Raw genomic sequence first — 16559 nt, 5'->3', positions numbered from 1 at the left:
GCTGTAGATGACATGTTTAAAATGCTTTTAGTGCTGGATAAGCAGATATTTTCTTTTTATTATTAAAATAAAAAACTTATCATACAGTAAATATAGGCTATTTTCAAAATAAACAATTAACACAAATATATCTCCTGAATTCTGTTTATTTTGTTTATTTACACTCAGCTTAGATTTCCAGTGTTTGTGTAGATGTGGCTGTAATTAGGGAAATATGTACCAGGTTTGCCTGGCATCTGTGTGATATTAATGTGGCGTTTGGCCGAGCCTAATATCTGTATTGGTGACCAACCTGAAAGATGCTTGATGATCAAAATCAGCACTAAAAACTGACTGGTCTTTCATGAGGGCTTTATTTACTTTCTGTAGCATAAATGGACATGCAGTGAAACCTGTCCCTTAACTAGAGACACAAAGCTGTACCTCCCACTAATATTTAGACATACCTTATATTTGACTTTTTTTGCGGATTTTGGAAAATGAAAAAAATTAAACCAAATGCTCTAAAGCATAATCAGGGGTGCCACCATGTTTTTCTTTTAATTCAACAGGTCTGGCTGGGTGGGAAGACCTGTAAAGCTAAGCTAAGTAAACTAAACTGTCATTCCTAAAAAAAAATCGTTCATTTGGGTAAAGCGCTTCCTTTTTTACAGATTTACAGATTTCCACAAAGGCATTAGCAGCTAACCGCTAGCATTAGTGCTACACTGAGGAATCCTGAGTGCTCCAGTAAGCCAGGGTAATATTAGCTAGCAGTTTGTCCCGCATAGCTTGTTTTAATACAGTAAATGCGCAGGCTACAGTCCAAACAATACTCACCTTTGAATGCTGAAAGAGCTAGAGCCTAGCACAATTAGCAGCTAATGCTAATACTGCCTTGATACCTTGATGCTGGAGAACTAAACTAAAAACTTCTGCATAACGCCGTACTTTATATAAAATTCATTCATAAAGTGCACCGAATTATAAGAACATTTTTATTGTGAAAATTAAAGGATTTTAAGTGCGCCTTACAGTGTGAAAAATATGGGTAATTGAATTGTTGACCTTGAAATTGCTTTATTACACAAATTTCTGATCCAAAGGATGAAACTCACATTTTTGTGTTCATTTTTCTGAGAAAACTTCATTTGACTGTGAACTCAACAGTAGAACCTACTGTCTATAAATATACCACAATATTATATGTGTTTTAATTGACTAAATCTAATCTTGGTTTTAAACAGATGCAGCCAGGACTGGGGTAAATTATACTCATGTAGGCAGTATCTACACCCTCCAGCAGGGCGGGGCTGTCTTATCGCAGTTTGTAGAATATGTTTGGTAATTCTGCGCTAATTGGGGTTGACCTTAGCACTTGACCAGAGAACCAATTAATCCCTGGAGAACACAGCGGCCCTGAGATTCACAGCCAGAGAAATTTGCATAATGAGTGAAGGAAGGCTGCTGTGGTCATTAAGACAGTGTGTGTGTGTGTGTGTGTTTGTTCAGCTTATTCCATTGCAATTAGCAGACCTGTGTGTGTATTACCGCACCAAGCTTAATTTGCCAGCTAATGACGGCTACACCCAGCATGCTCAGTAACACAGTGCTGAGGGAAGTGTGTGTATGACCGCAGTGTGTATAGATTCTGCTTCTGATTAGCTGACTGACTGTAAGAGAAACATTCAGAGTGCTGAAGGATCTAGAACATGAAATATTCTCTGTTTTCAACAGCAACAATCCATTTTCACAGCAGATACTGAGAAATGAAAGTGAGGATAAATAAAGTGATCGATAATCCAGGAGCTTTAGAGCTTAAACCAGCCAGTCATTCTGAAAACCACAGCTCTGCAAACCACAGCTGTTGCAGGAATAAACTGAACTGGGCTGGAAAACTGGCCCACACTGTCCCCAAGAGGTGAAAACCAATACAGCACTGCAGCAGTAGATCATCTCTGAGCTGACCGGCTGATTACTGGCCTAATACGTTCAGAACTGTGCTCAGATCAATCTGTTCACATACTTAATCCTTTTCACACTCTGATCACTTAGCACAGGAGCCTCGACCACAAGAGTTCCTTCTGGACTCATGTCCTCAATCTACTCCTACAGTGTTTCCACTCCCAACCCTAAAAAAAAAACACTTAACTGTTAAAATGAAATGATACAGTCCCATTCAGAGATAAAAAAAAAAAAGACTTTCTAGGAGCTGAACTTAATTCAGTTAATAAAATATTAAATACAGTGATATGAAAAAGTTTGGGAACCCCTGATAATTTTCCTTTATAAATGATTGGGCTTTTCTGATCAGCAATTTCAGGTAAACATATCATATAGCATACGAACGTAGTGATATTTAAGAAGTGAAACTAAGTTTATAGGATTTACAGAAAGTGTGCAATAATTCCAATAAGTGTTTGTCTAAGGTATTTTGGACCATTCTTCTTTACAAAACATCTCCAGTCCAGTCAGGTTTGATGGTTTCTGAGCATGAACACCCCACTTTAAATCACACCACAGTTTTACAGATTTTGTACTTTGTTCCTCTGCAACCTTCTCACTGATTCTTTAACATTGTCCTTAAGAATCTGCTGATATTGACTAAAATCCATGCGATCCTCAACTTTAACAGTACCTGCACTGACCACACAGCCCCACATACCTGCCTATTTTTTTATTTCTCATTTTTTCCCCATTTTCTCCCCAATTTACTGAGCCAATTAAATAACCAACCCACTAATTAGGACTCCTTATCACCAGTGATGCCCCAACACACCAGGAGGGTGAAGACTAACACATGCCTCCTCTGATACAGCCATCACCTCTTTTCCAACTGCTGCTGATGCAGCATTGCCGAGTAGCATAACAGTGCACTCAGAGGAAAACATCACATGATGTGGGGAGAGAGCACCATCTACCCACCCAAAGAGAGCAAGGCTAATTTTTCAGGGCTCCTGTAGCTGAGGGCAAGCAACATAGACCTAATGTTGTTTAAAGAATTATTGCATACTTTCTGTAAAAATTATAAACTTAATTTTACTTCTCAAATATCACTGTGCTCATCTGCTATATAATATATTGAACTGATATATTGAGCAGATCCAAACAACAATTTATAATGGAAAATCATGAAAATGATCAGGCGTGCCCAAACCTTTTCATACCACTGTATGTACACCAATTGTCAAAAAAAAAAGTTACACCCAGAATTAAGTGCTGGAATGCAATGCTTTTTGAAAAGATCAATAAATGGTTAAATATTTAGGATGATTTGAGCAATATTTATTTAAATGCACATATACACACATGTACACAGCTGGAAGATTCTCATGCAGTTCCTGCATATTTGATAGCAGGGATGGAGTGTTGACCACCTAAACGAGTGGCAACAAACAAATCAGTAATCTTGGTGTCAAGTTTTTCTTCACAGTATAAAGAGAAAACAGCACAGCGAAGTTGCTTCAGTGAACTGAAGTCCAATAATCCTTACAGTTTCGTAAATAATACATCCATTACACTAGCTAATGTAGTGCATACCACACAATAACCTTTATAATTGGTGTACTAGGCCTGGACAATAATTCGATATCGGTATTTATCGCGATAAGAAATGTTTCAATAACGGTGATATCATTTTTGTGGTATATCGATATGTATTATTTACAGATCTGTCACGGACATGAGATTTACTGGCGTCAGCTCCCCGCACAGCTGAACACAATCAGCCTCCGTAGCTGGACTATCGCTGTGCGTGATGACGTAATCACATAGGCACGTAGCCAGATAGGCTAGGCTAGGCTAAATTTGGCTAGGCTAGGCTAGGCTCGGGTCCGCTACGCATCTAAAATGCCTCGCGCTGGAGCCAAACGGAGCCGGCACGAGTGGATCCAAGGTTAAGGTAGGCTCGGTTTGCATCTGAAATGTTCCGCGCTGGAGTGGAACGGAACGGAACCGAGCCTAGCCTAGCCTCGGGTCCGCCCACGGGTTCGCTCGGTCCGCCTACGGGTCCGCTCGGTCCGCCTCTGGTTCGCTCGGTCCGCCCACGGGTCCGCTCGGTCAGCGGTCAGTCTCGGGTCCTCTCGGTCAGCCGCGGGTCCTCTTGGCTCCCAGCGCGGGACATTTTTGATGCAAAATGAATGCCCCTGCCGCTTCCACAAGTGATTAATTGAAGGAGGGAGGTCTAATTCAGTGGTGAGGATTTGGTTCGACTCTCGGAAGGTCTGCTAAACTTCAGTTTGCTGCAAATTGTGCCGGAGAGTGGAGCCGACCAGCAGCGGTAACGTTAAAACATCTAATCTGTTCCACCACCTCAATCAGTTCCACTACATACAATATTTTCCTTATACTGGCTGAATCACTTTTATAGCGTATGTTGTAAGTTATTTAAGTTATTTAAAGTTTATGAATCCTTTAGGTTTGTTTATTTGACGGGGATATCATGTTCCTTTTATGTTTATAAAGAGTTGTATTTTGGCTGAAGCACTTTTGTAGCTTATATTGTAACTAAGTTATTTATAGTTGATAAAGCCTATAGGTTTGTTTATTTGACGGGGAAATTTTGTTGCTTTTATGTGTATAAAGGCTTCTTGTGTTCTTTATCCTAGTTGGAACACTTTTGTTTTGATCTGTTAAATTTGTTTACAAAAGACTAAGAAGCTCTGCTTCTATCCTAATTTTAAGTTATTTTTTATTGGTAATAGTTATATTGGCTTATGTTTGACAGGGATGTCATGTTTTTATTTTGCTATATGCAAATAAAATTGAGCATTGATTTATCTTGACTTTTGTTTATTTCTTAAGTATTATAATGTTTTCGTGAAAGGAGGTTTCAAAGACTTAAATTAAGTAGACAGTAGTAGGTACTAGGGGTGTGCCATATCATATATCACGATATTATACTCTGAAATATCGTGCCACATCACTCATCCCTAATTATCACATCAGGGTACTAATTTTTTTGCTGTTTTAAGCAAAAGAAAAACTCACACATTTCTAATTTCCTATTAAATATTTACTAGAGACAGATTATATCTGTAAAGTGTCATTTATTTTACTTTAATACTGGATATATGGAGATATTTGGAGTGCATTATTATTATTAGTATCATGTAATTCTCAAATATTGACTTCTGTTATAAATCTGCTGAAATTATTGTTTTTTTTAAATGTCTTAAAGGTGTGCAATATTATATCGTATACAATAATAAAAAAGTTTTTTGTTTTTTTGTCATATCGCCAAGAGTATCGTTATCGCGATAATACCATGAAATATTGTGATATTATTTTAGGGCCATATCGCCCACCCCTAGTAGGTACATATTTCCATTGCAGGGATTCTTAGCAGTTTTCTGTGGCCTTCTAAGTATTTATATCGATATCGGAATTATATCGTATCGACCGAAATTAAGGAATATATCGTGATATGAATTTTGGCCATATCGTCCAGCACTATGGTGTACATACAGTGGTATGAAAAGGTTTGGGCACGCCTGATCATTTTCATGATTTTCCATTATAAATTGTTGTTTGGATCTGCTCAATATATCAGTTCAATATATTATATAGCAGATGAACACAGTGATATTTGAGAAGTAAAATTAAGTTTATAATTTTTACAGAAAGTATGCAATAATTATTTAAACAACATTAGGTCTATGTTGCTTGCCCTCAGCTACAGGAGCCCTGAGAGAGCAAAATTAGCCTTGCTCTCTTTGGGTGGGTAGATGGTGCTCTCTCCCCACATCATGTGATGTTTTCCTCTGAGTGCACTGTTATGCTACTCGGCAATGCTGCATCAGCAGCAGTTGGAAAAGAGGTGATGGCTGTATCAGAGGAGGCATGTGTTAGTCTTCACCCTCCTGGTGTGTTAAATACTTCCATAAACACTATAAATGGACCTAAAATACTCAATGTTTAAGTATTCAAGTATACACAATGTTTAAGTATCCCTTCTTTCTCCAGTTAGAAAATACATCCAAATCATCAATTAAGCTACAGTATTAATATGTTTAAAATGGCTGTAGTTACTGCTTTATTTTAACTGGATAAAACACTCCTACAGTAGAAACAGCAGCAGGAGGTGTTCTGATTTCTCTGCAAGCAGGACTAGTGTTGCCAACTCCTCAGTAAAGAAAGTAGCTATTGGCTAGGAGTTGCTAGATGACGTCATTGCCTAATTTGCATAATACATGTTTTTGAAGCTGTAAAGGATTAATGTTGTGGGAGAGACAAAAATGAGTAAAAAAACACTCTAAATATGTTAGAAATTTTACAAATGAACTCTTACAAATGAACAACTTCTGTTGCATTTTAAATAGGCAGTCACGTCTCAAAATAAATTCATTTATATGTAAATTACATGAATGTTTTTTCTGTGTTGTTAAATGTTATTATAAGAGCAGCCAGAACTGTTTTTCTACAAGTTTTCTTAAACCTATTATAGACAAATTGTTCAACGATGAGCTAGCTAGTTAGATGTTTAGCTTTTTACAAAGAGTCAGACACTGTGGACGAGGTGAGTGACTAAATTTAGTGACAAAGTCAAGAGAACACACTGAGCAGGACAGAGCCAGACCAGCGTTTGACTCCACACGTGTTCTCTTGACGGTGCTGTTCTGCACGGTGCTCCACAGCGCCTCTAGCTGTATGGCAGTATAAAAGAAACACATGCCGGTTCTAGTGCACCCCCCTCCCCCCACACTGTACAGAATGAACCGGTACTCTGCCCAGAATTAATTAAAGATATAAATAGTCTGTTGAACTACTTATGTAGGAGCAGCTAATTCCTTACTAATCAAATCAAACCAAATTGTTTGTGTAGCACTTTTTACAACTGGTGTTGTCACAAAGCAGCTTTACAGAAACGTGATCACAGGACAAAGAATCAGGCAAAACATTAAACATAGAAAATACAGAATACAGAACCCCAGTGAGTGTGGGGTTCAATCCCCCTGTAGTTTACACTACTAATAAAACAAGCTGGTTTATGGTTTACTGAGTCTGAGCACTAGTCATGAGGTTGTTTGACATGTTCACATCTTCCAGGGGAAACTATGATTTCTGAAACTCTGAAACACTGAAATAGACCCCAGTGCACTGCAAAATACTGCAATAAATCGTTCAATGAATGAACAGAACTAACTAACAGAAAGAACACATCAGTACTGCATCAGTATTTTCCATATTATTCCCTTATATGAGTATAAATACCAACTACTTAATAATAAACTACAATACAAGTGTACTTAAATATTATTATCAAATAATATGCACTCTAATTTTTTTTTTACATTTGCTAACATTTAATAATCACTACAAATATATTAATAATGCACAATCTGTGGTAACCCACTTATAACTGATTTGTGATGTTTTACCCATTTTGCATATTAATTTAATATGTAAATATAAAATATTTTATAAATATATATGATTATTTGATATAATATGAAAATATTTTATAAATATAATATAAAAGTATATATAACAATATATATATAAAATTGTATATATATATAAAATAATTTAATTTAATATGTAAATTTTTTATAAATATGATATAAAAGGCTAAACTGACTGAATAAGAATGGAATAAGTTTTATATAAATCCTATAAGAAAGTAGTACACTAGAACAATGTATATGTATATCTTGGCTAGTTTCACAACTAGCCAACAGCCATGCTGTGTCTCTCAGAGCTCACCACTAGGTGGCATCAAAGACTCATGAATGTTCAAAGTGTGTTTTATAAAGTAGCAATTCCCAACACAGCTTTCAAACACCATTTACACACAAACTGTAGATAGAAACAACCCTGACAGTTCCCTGAACAGGTGTTTACACTCAGCTTAAAGCCAGGCTGCAGTGAACGAGTGTCTCTCTAATCTTTAAGCTGTTTTTAGAGCAAAGGGGTGATACGGTTGGTTGGGTGGGTGTGTGTGTAAAGGGATGCCTCACTGCCTCAGTGTGTGTGTGGGTGTTTCTTTTCTATAACATCTTCCTAAACATGTCTCACTTCCCCTTTCACAGTTTCTCAATAGTACAGTAGTGTATTTGCTTTTTTGTTTGCTATATTAAAGGCCAATACTGTTGAGAAGAGATATTTAAACTGCAGGTGCAGGTCTCCCCAAATTGGGGGGTGGGGTGGGGGGGGGGGGGGTGGGTTGCAAGTACGATGTGTGTGCGATTTTGTGATAAAACTGCTTTTTAAAGAGAGAGAAAACATATCTACCTAAAACAATGATTTGGTTGAGTAACAGAGGAACATTTTTAAGCCCAAATGAGAGAGAAACAGATTTTAGCTAAATGACTGAAATGGAATTGACTGGATGGGCTGTGGAGTACTTTATTTTTCCAGCCAGTAGTTTGCATATTGACACACATACTTTAGCTGGTCGGGGCTACAAGTTCGAAGAAAAGTGGGTACAAAGTGGGCCCAGGAGTATAAAGGTTGAATACCTCTGCTGTAGTTAATATTACGGACAGCACTACACTGAGGAAGCCTGAGTGTTTCGGTAAGCCAGGGTGATGTTAGCTGGAGTTAGCAGCAGGCTACAGGCCAATTATACTTACTTCTGAACCAGGAAAGAGCTAGTGCTTAGCGCGGTTAGTGGTTAATGTTAATACTGCTTGGTCTTGGAGAACTAAACTGAAATTCCTGTATAACTCTGTACTTCAGCAGAGTGGCTTTACTGCTCCTTAATACCTGACTGGTAGAATTCATACATAAGGTGCACCCGATTATAAGGCACACTGATGATTTTTGAGAAAATGAAAGGATTTTAAGTGTGCCTTAGTGCAAAACATATATTATGTAAAATACAAGAACATGAAAACATATTATTGTAGATGTGAACGTTATCTTTTGCCACTGAGTCTGCAGTAAATTCACAATGAATGCTGAATATTTCTGTTTTCATCAGTGAGACACCAAATGATGCAGCAGAAGCTTTTCTAGACAGAACAAGAATATATCCAGGAACTTTGTGTGTATGTGTGTGTGTGTGTGTGTGTGAGAGAGAGAGAGAGAGAGAGAGAGAGAGAGAGAGAGAGAGACTCACTGCTGACGGTCAGGGCGTTGTTCTTGATGTCAGCAGTGATCTGGATGCGGCCGCGGCGCTCGGTGTGGTCAGTTCCACACAGACTGGGAACATTGGCCACACAGCGCTTATGAATATTCATCATACAATCTGAGAGAAAGAGAGAGAGAGACACTGTTATTAATTGCTTAGAGTGATAACTGGGCTGATTACACGACCTTAACACACTATTCATATCTTACATCACCCAGAACAATGAGTTTACCTCTTTAAGCCCATATAATGGCAACTGGTGAAACAATTCATCAAATTCACCAAACCCATCTATAACCCCATTTCTAACTTCACTAACAAAACCACACCCATCTGTAGCCCCACCCACATTTACACATTCCTACCAGGAACCCAAATGTAATCAAATGTAATCACAATACCCATAATCCAAACCAAATATAGCTAAATGTAGCTATGCTAACCTGTAATCTCACCCTAAATGTAGCTATACCCACCTGTAATCTCACCCTAAATGTAGCTATACCAACCTGTAATCTCACCCAAAATGTAGCTATACCAACCTGTAATCTCACCCTAAATGTAGCTATACCAACCTGTAATCTCACCCTAAATGTAGCTATACCAACCTGTAATCTCACCCTAAATGTAGCTATACCAACCCGTAATCTCACCCTAAATGTAGCTATACCAACCTGTAATCTCACCCTAAATGTAGCTATACCAACCCGTAATCTCACCCTAAATGTAGCTATACCAACCTGTAATCTCACCCTAAATGTAGCTATGCCAACCTGTAATCTCACCCTAAATGTAGCTATACCCACCTGTAATCTCACCCTAAATGTAGCTATACCAACCCGTAATCTCACCCTAAATGTAGCTATACCAACCTGTAATCTCACCCTAAATGTAGCTATACCAACCTGTAATCTCACCCTAAATGTAGCTATACCAACCTGTAATCTCACCCTAAATGTAGCTATACCAACCTGTAATCTCACCCTAAATGTAGCTATGCCAACCTGTAATCTCACTCTAAATGTAGCTATACCAACCTGTAATCTCACCCTAAATGTAGCTATACCAACCCGTAATCTCACCCTAAATGTAGCTATACCAACCTGTAATCTCACCCTAAATGTAGCTATACCAACCTGTAATCTCACCCTAAATGTAGCTATATCCACCTGTAATCTCACCCTAAATGTAGCTATACCAACCTGTAATCTCACCCTAAATGTAGCTATACCCACCTGTAATCTCACCCTAAATGTAGCTATACCAACCTGTAATCTCACTCTAAATGTAGCTATACCAACCTGTAATCTCACCCTAAATGTAGCTATGCCAACCTGTAATCTCACCCTAAATGTAGCTATACCAACCCGTAATCTCACCCTAAATGTAGCTATACCAACCTGTAATCTCACCCTAAATGTAGCTATACCAACCTGTAATCTCACCCTAAATGTAGCTATACCAACCTGTAATCTCACCCTAAATGTAGCTATACCCACCTGTAATCTCACCCTAAATGTAGCTATACCAACCTGTAATCTCACCCTAAATGTAGCTATACCAACCTGTAATCTCACCCTAAATGTAGCTATACCAATCCGTAATCTCACCCTAAATGTAGCTATACCAACCCGTAATCTCACCCTAAATGTAGCTATACCAACCTGTAATCTCACCCTAAATGTAGCTATACCAACCTGTAATCTCACCCTAAATGTAGCTATGCCAACCTGTAATCTCACCCTAAATGTAGCTATGCCAACCTGTAATCTCACCCTAAATGTAGCTATGCCAACCTGTAATCTCACTCTAAATGTAGCTATACCAACCTGTAATTTCACCCTAAATGTAGCTATGCCAACCTGTAATCTCACCCTAAATGTAGCTATGCCAACCTGTAATCTCACCCTAAATGTAGCTATGCCAACCTGTAATCTCCCCCTAAATGTAGCTATACCAACCTGTAATCTCCCCCTAAATGTAGCTATACCAACCTGTAATCTCACCCTAAATGTAGCTATGCCAACCTGTAATCTCACCCTAAATGTAGCTATGCCAACCTGTAATCTCCCCCTAAATGTAGCTATACCAACCTGTAATCTCCCCCTAAATGTAGCTATACCAACCTGTAATCTCACCCTAAATGTAGCTATGCCAACCTGTAATCTCACTCTAAATGTAGCTATACCAACCTGTAATCTCACCCTAAATGTAGCTATACCAACCTGTAATCTCACCCTAAATGTAGCTATACCAACCTGCAATCTCACTTTAAATGTAGCTATACCAACCCGTAATCTCACCCTAAATGTAGCTATACCAACCCGTAATCTCACCCTAAATGTAGCTATACCAACCTGTAATCTCACCCTAAATGTAGCTATACCAACCTGTAATCTCACCCTAAATGTAGCTATACCAACCTGTAATCTCACTCTAAATGTAGCTATACCAACCCGTAATCTCACCCTAAATGTAGCTATACCAACCTGTAATCTCACTCTAAATGTAGCTATACCAACCTGTAATCTCACCCTAAATGTAGCTATGCCAACCTGTAATCTCACCCTAAATGTAGCTATGCCAACCTGTAATCTCACCCTAAATGTAGCTATACCAACCTGTAATCTCACCCTAAATGTAGCTATACCCACCTGTAATCTCACCCTAAATGTAGCTATACCAACCCGTAATCTCACCCTAAATGTAGCTATGCCAACCTGTAATCTCACTCTAAATGTAGCTATACCAACCTGTAATCTCACCCTAAATGTAGCTATGCCAACCTGTAATCTCACTCTAAATGTAGCTATACCAACCTGTAATCTCACCCTAAATGTAGCTATGCCAACCTGTAATCTCACTCTAAATGTAGCTATACCAACCTGTAATCTCACCCTAAATGTAGCTATACCAACCTGTAATCTCACCCTAAATGTAGCTATACCAACCTGTAATCTCACCCTAAATGTAGCTATACCAACCTATACAGTTGCAAGAAAAAGTATGTGAACCCTTTGGCATTACTTGGATTTCTGCATGAATGAATCATTAAATGTGCTCTGATCTGCATCTAAATCAAAACAATAGACAAAGTCAAGTCAACACAGTCTGCTTAAACTTATACCACACAAATTATATGTTTGCATGGTTTTATTGGACACAACAGGTTAACATTCACAGTGCAGGGTGGAAAACGTATGTGAACCCCTGGGCTAATGACTTTTCTAAGAGCTATTTGGAGTCAGGATGTGATGAGATTGGATATGTTGGTTAAAGCTGCCCGGTCCTATAAAAACACACACCCATTTTGAGTTTGCTGTTCTTAAGAAGCATTGCTTGATGTGAATAATGCCTCATGCAAAAAAGCTCTCAGAAGACCTACGTTCAAAAACTGTTGAGTTGCATGAAGCTGGAAAAGGTTACAGTATCACTAAAACTCTTGATGTTCATGTGTCCACGGTAAAACAGACCGTCTATAAATGGAGAAAGTTCTGCACTGTTGCTGCTCTCTCTAGGCGTGGTCGTCCTGTAAAGATAACTTCGCGAGCACAGCGCAGAATGATCAATGAGTTGACTTACAGAAATCTCTGGCACATGCTAACATTTATTTTGACAAATCTACAATAAGAAAAACATTAAACAAAAATAAAAAGTTCATGGGAGGACACTAAGGAGGAAGCCACTGCTGCCAAAAAAGGGTCAATCAGTTATTAAATACAAAATCACTGTGAATTTTAATATGTTGTGTTCAATAAAACCATGCATGCATATAATTTTTTGTGTGGTATTAGTTTAAACAGACTGTGTTTGTCTATTGTTGTGACTTAGATGAAGGTCAGAACACATTTAATGACCAATTTTTGCAGAATTCCAAGTATTCGCAAAGGGTTCACATACTTTTTCTTGCAACTGTATTCCCACCCCATATATATTCATACCCACCTATAATCCTTCCCCAAATGTAGCCATACCCACCTATAGCCCAACACATATGTAGCCACACCCACCAATAACCTAAGTCAAAGTTGTCTCCTGTAATTAACCCCAACAATACATCAGGCTTCTATACAGTATACAGATAAAACACACACACACACACACACACACACACATACACCTTCCTGCACTCCCACTCTTTATCCTGAGGCTCTGAAGTCCTCCTCCACAGTTCACAGAGAGCTGGGGGAAGAACTTCAGCTGGAGTGTAAACAGAGTGGAGAATACACACACACACACACACACATTCTAAAAATGAATGAGTTCTGTTCCAGAAAAAAATATTTTGCTCACACTACCGCTCTCCGGAAAACTAGAGTGGCATTTTTTGGCATTGAGTGGTAGAGTGGTACAGGTTAGCATGACTTGTGGGTTGGGTTACAAGTGGGAGTGTCTAAATTCTGGGTGGGGTAACAGGTGTGTCTACATTTGGGTGTGGCTAAAAGTGCGGCTGTCTGAATGCAGGTGGGAATGCCAAAGTTTGGGTGCAGTTACTGGTGAGAATTTGTGAATTGTGTGTTTATCTGCATGACTGCATTTAAGGTGGGCTTACAGGTGTGTTATAAGTGGGTGGGATTACAGGTGGTATTTGGGTGGGGTAGCAGGTTGGCATGGCTAAATTTGAGATGAGGCTACAGGTGACCTGTAATGAAATGTCTAGATCGTTCTGAGGGTTCCTGACAGATGTCTACAAAAACTCCTAAAACGTGTGGGTTGCTCAGAATGTATTAGCAGCAGAGGTGACAAATCAAAGCCACCAGTGCATCAATTCACCATAGAGGATTGTTCCCAGAAACTGTAAGAAAACCCAGAGTTGGAGTGTTACATCCTGGGCCTGGGTTTGCCACATCTGATTATGAGGTGTGTAAAGGGGGGGTGTGCTGTGAATGTTGTTAGCTGATGTATGAGACACTGGATCAGCAGCGGAGGAAAATAAGTAAGTCTGCAGCAGTCGCTTCTTCATAAGGAGCTGAAAATTCCCTGCTGTGGGACCAACAGCACAAATCCTCACCCTGAAATGTGTGTCAGTATGAAACTCTATTTCTGTGTCCTAATTTCAGACCCACATCTGATCAAACACAGCATTTTTAGAACCCCATATCAGTTCAGTTTAAAACAGCACTATCCAAATAATAAAACTGTTAGCATGTACTTAAGGTGAGCTACCTAAACCAGGAATGTTACTAATGAGGAGACCAACCACTGGGTGCTAAAAGTCCCACCTTTTAACATAAGGAATCAACCAACTTGCTGTTTACACTGGGAGTAAAGGGGGGTCAGCATCCTAGTGGAAAAGCCCCACTCGATAAGGAGATCTGCACAAAAGCAGTAGCTAGAACAAGCCAAAAATCCTGTTTTTTTTTTGTGCATAATGGGCCAAATTGGTTTAAAATATGTTGCTCTCTCCCCATTTAAACATATAACTGTCTGGTAGCATTGCTAGAACTGACTTGCCTATAAAGACTTGGGGTAAACTCATTAAAACAGCTGTTGCTAGCATGTTGATTTTATTTGCTAATGCAAATAATGTGCCCTGTTTTTTTTTTTAGATAGATAAATAATTCTTTAATATAATAAAGGTAAGATATCCTAACAATATGAATGTGTTTCTTACGGTCACATCTCATGCCCTGGTGAATGAGTCCGTACAGCAGAGAACCGCAGTGATCGCAGAACGTCGGGCTGGAGTAAGTATGCACCTTAAACTTGTGCTTACTCCGCGGATCCTGCAAAGGAAGACAAACAGCAGAGAGTCATTCACCTGCAGTTAAAGAAACATTTTACACAAAACCGAGATCAACTGTGAACCACCCCCTGCCAGTGAGCTACCACATTATGTGGGAGACTAGGGTTCAATTCCTGGTCTGGGTGACTAGACTGTGCTACACCTTGGGTAAGACTCCTAACACTACACTGACCCACCTCTCTAATCAAAATAACCTTATATGTCACTCTGGACAAGTGCCATGAATGTAAATGCAAAATATTACAGTGGCATAAAAAAATGTGTGGAATGAAAATATTTCTTTATAAATCACTAGTTGTTTGGATCAGCAATTTTAATTAAATTTAACATATAGCAGAAGAACACATCTGAAATATTTGAAAAGTGACAAAGTTTATAGGATTTACAAAAAGTGTGCAATAATTAGACTGCTGCTTACATTTGGGCAACCTTGTCGTTTTATTGATTTGAATTCTTTTAACATTAATTATTGGAACACAAAAATTTTGGTCAGCTATTTGACCCTTGACCTACATACACAGGTGAATCCAATTATGAAAAAGAGTTAAGGAGCCAATTGCAAGTTGTTCTCTTCTTTACACAAGGAGAGGCTGTATGGGAGAGTAATGCAGAAAAAGCCTTTTCTGTTCACATGCCACAAACAGAGTCACTTGAGGTATGCTTAAGCTGAACAAGCCAGCTTCATTTTGATGAATCTAAAATTGGGTTATTTGGAGGACGTTATGCATGACAAAAAAGAAACACAGCATTCCAACACAAACGTTTGTTACCCACAGTAAAATTTGGTGGTGGTTCCATCATGCTGTGGGGCTGTGTGATCAGTGCAGGTATTGGGAATCTTGTTAAAGTTGAGGGTCACATGGATTTCAGTCAATATCAGCAGATTCAAGAATCAGTGAGAAATCTGTACCAAGGCTGGATACTTCAGCAAGACAACGACCCTTAACACTAAACTCTGCTCAAAATCTACTAAAGCTTTTATGCAGAGGAACAAGTACAACATTCTGGAATGATCATCTCAGTCCCCAGACCTGAATATTATTATAAATCTGTGGTGTGATTTAAAGCAGGCTGTTCATGATCAGAAACTATCAAACCTGACTGAACTGGAGATGTTTTTTAAAGAAGAATGGATCAAATTACCTTCAACCACAGGTCAGACTCTGACGATCTGCTAAATATTAAAGTACTTTTTCTGTTGGTCTGCCCAAATTTGTGCACCTGCCTAATTTAGTTTAAAGAATTTTTGCACACTTTCTGTGAATCCTATTTCACTTCTCAAATATACCATACACACATATGTATATACATACATACATACATACATACTGCCACTCTGACACTGATTCATGTGTAGTTTGTCAGATGCACCATTGCATTAGCAATATTTAATGTCATTGACTTGAATTCTTGAGAGCACGCCCACTCCCCACAAACATAAATAAGTACTGCCAATAGAATAAGACTCCCCACAACAGATAAACATGATGGAGCTCCATTCAAAAAATTTGCATCCTCCAACATCTTGACCTCACTACACTCTTGAGGGTGAATGCACTCAAAGCCTCACATCAATGCTTCAAAATCTAATAGAAAACCTTCCCAGGGACATAGAGACAGTTACTCAAACAAAAGCACAATAAACTTTTTTATTTTTAGAAACAATGAATTAGCAGGTATCCCAACACTGTCCATGTAGTAAAACTCATCCACAGATTGTTTAGTCAGTGCTAATAACCACAGCTCTTCTGATGGAAAACT

At 38.7% G+C, this 16559-nt stretch overlaps 1 protein-coding gene across 2 annotated transcripts in view; it reads right to left on the bottom strand.

The window, feature by feature from the left end:
- prkcbb (protein kinase C, beta b) overlaps window positions 1–16559 on the bottom strand; it is a 243371-nt gene that overhangs the window by 134916 nt on the left and 91896 nt on the right. For both annotated transcript variants that reach the window (XM_022685279.2, XM_022685280.2), the window contains exons 4-5: window positions 14667–14778; window positions 9041–9169 (exon numbers count right to left, since the gene is read on the bottom strand). In XM_022685279.2, the coding sequence (XP_022541000.1) occupies window positions 9041–9169; window positions 14667–14778 (241 nt within the window). The remainder of the gene's footprint in view (window positions 1–9040; window positions 9170–14666; window positions 14779–16559) is intronic.

The sequence above is a fragment of the Astyanax mexicanus genome, chromosome 19 (genome assembly GCF_023375975.1).
Source record: "Astyanax mexicanus isolate ESR-SI-001 chromosome 19, AstMex3_surface, whole genome shotgun sequence".
NCBI lineage: Eukaryota > Metazoa > Chordata > Actinopteri > Characiformes > Acestrorhamphidae > Astyanax > Astyanax mexicanus.
Note: the sequence above shows the minus strand (reverse complement) of the source record. Positions and strands in the feature narration are given on the sequence as shown.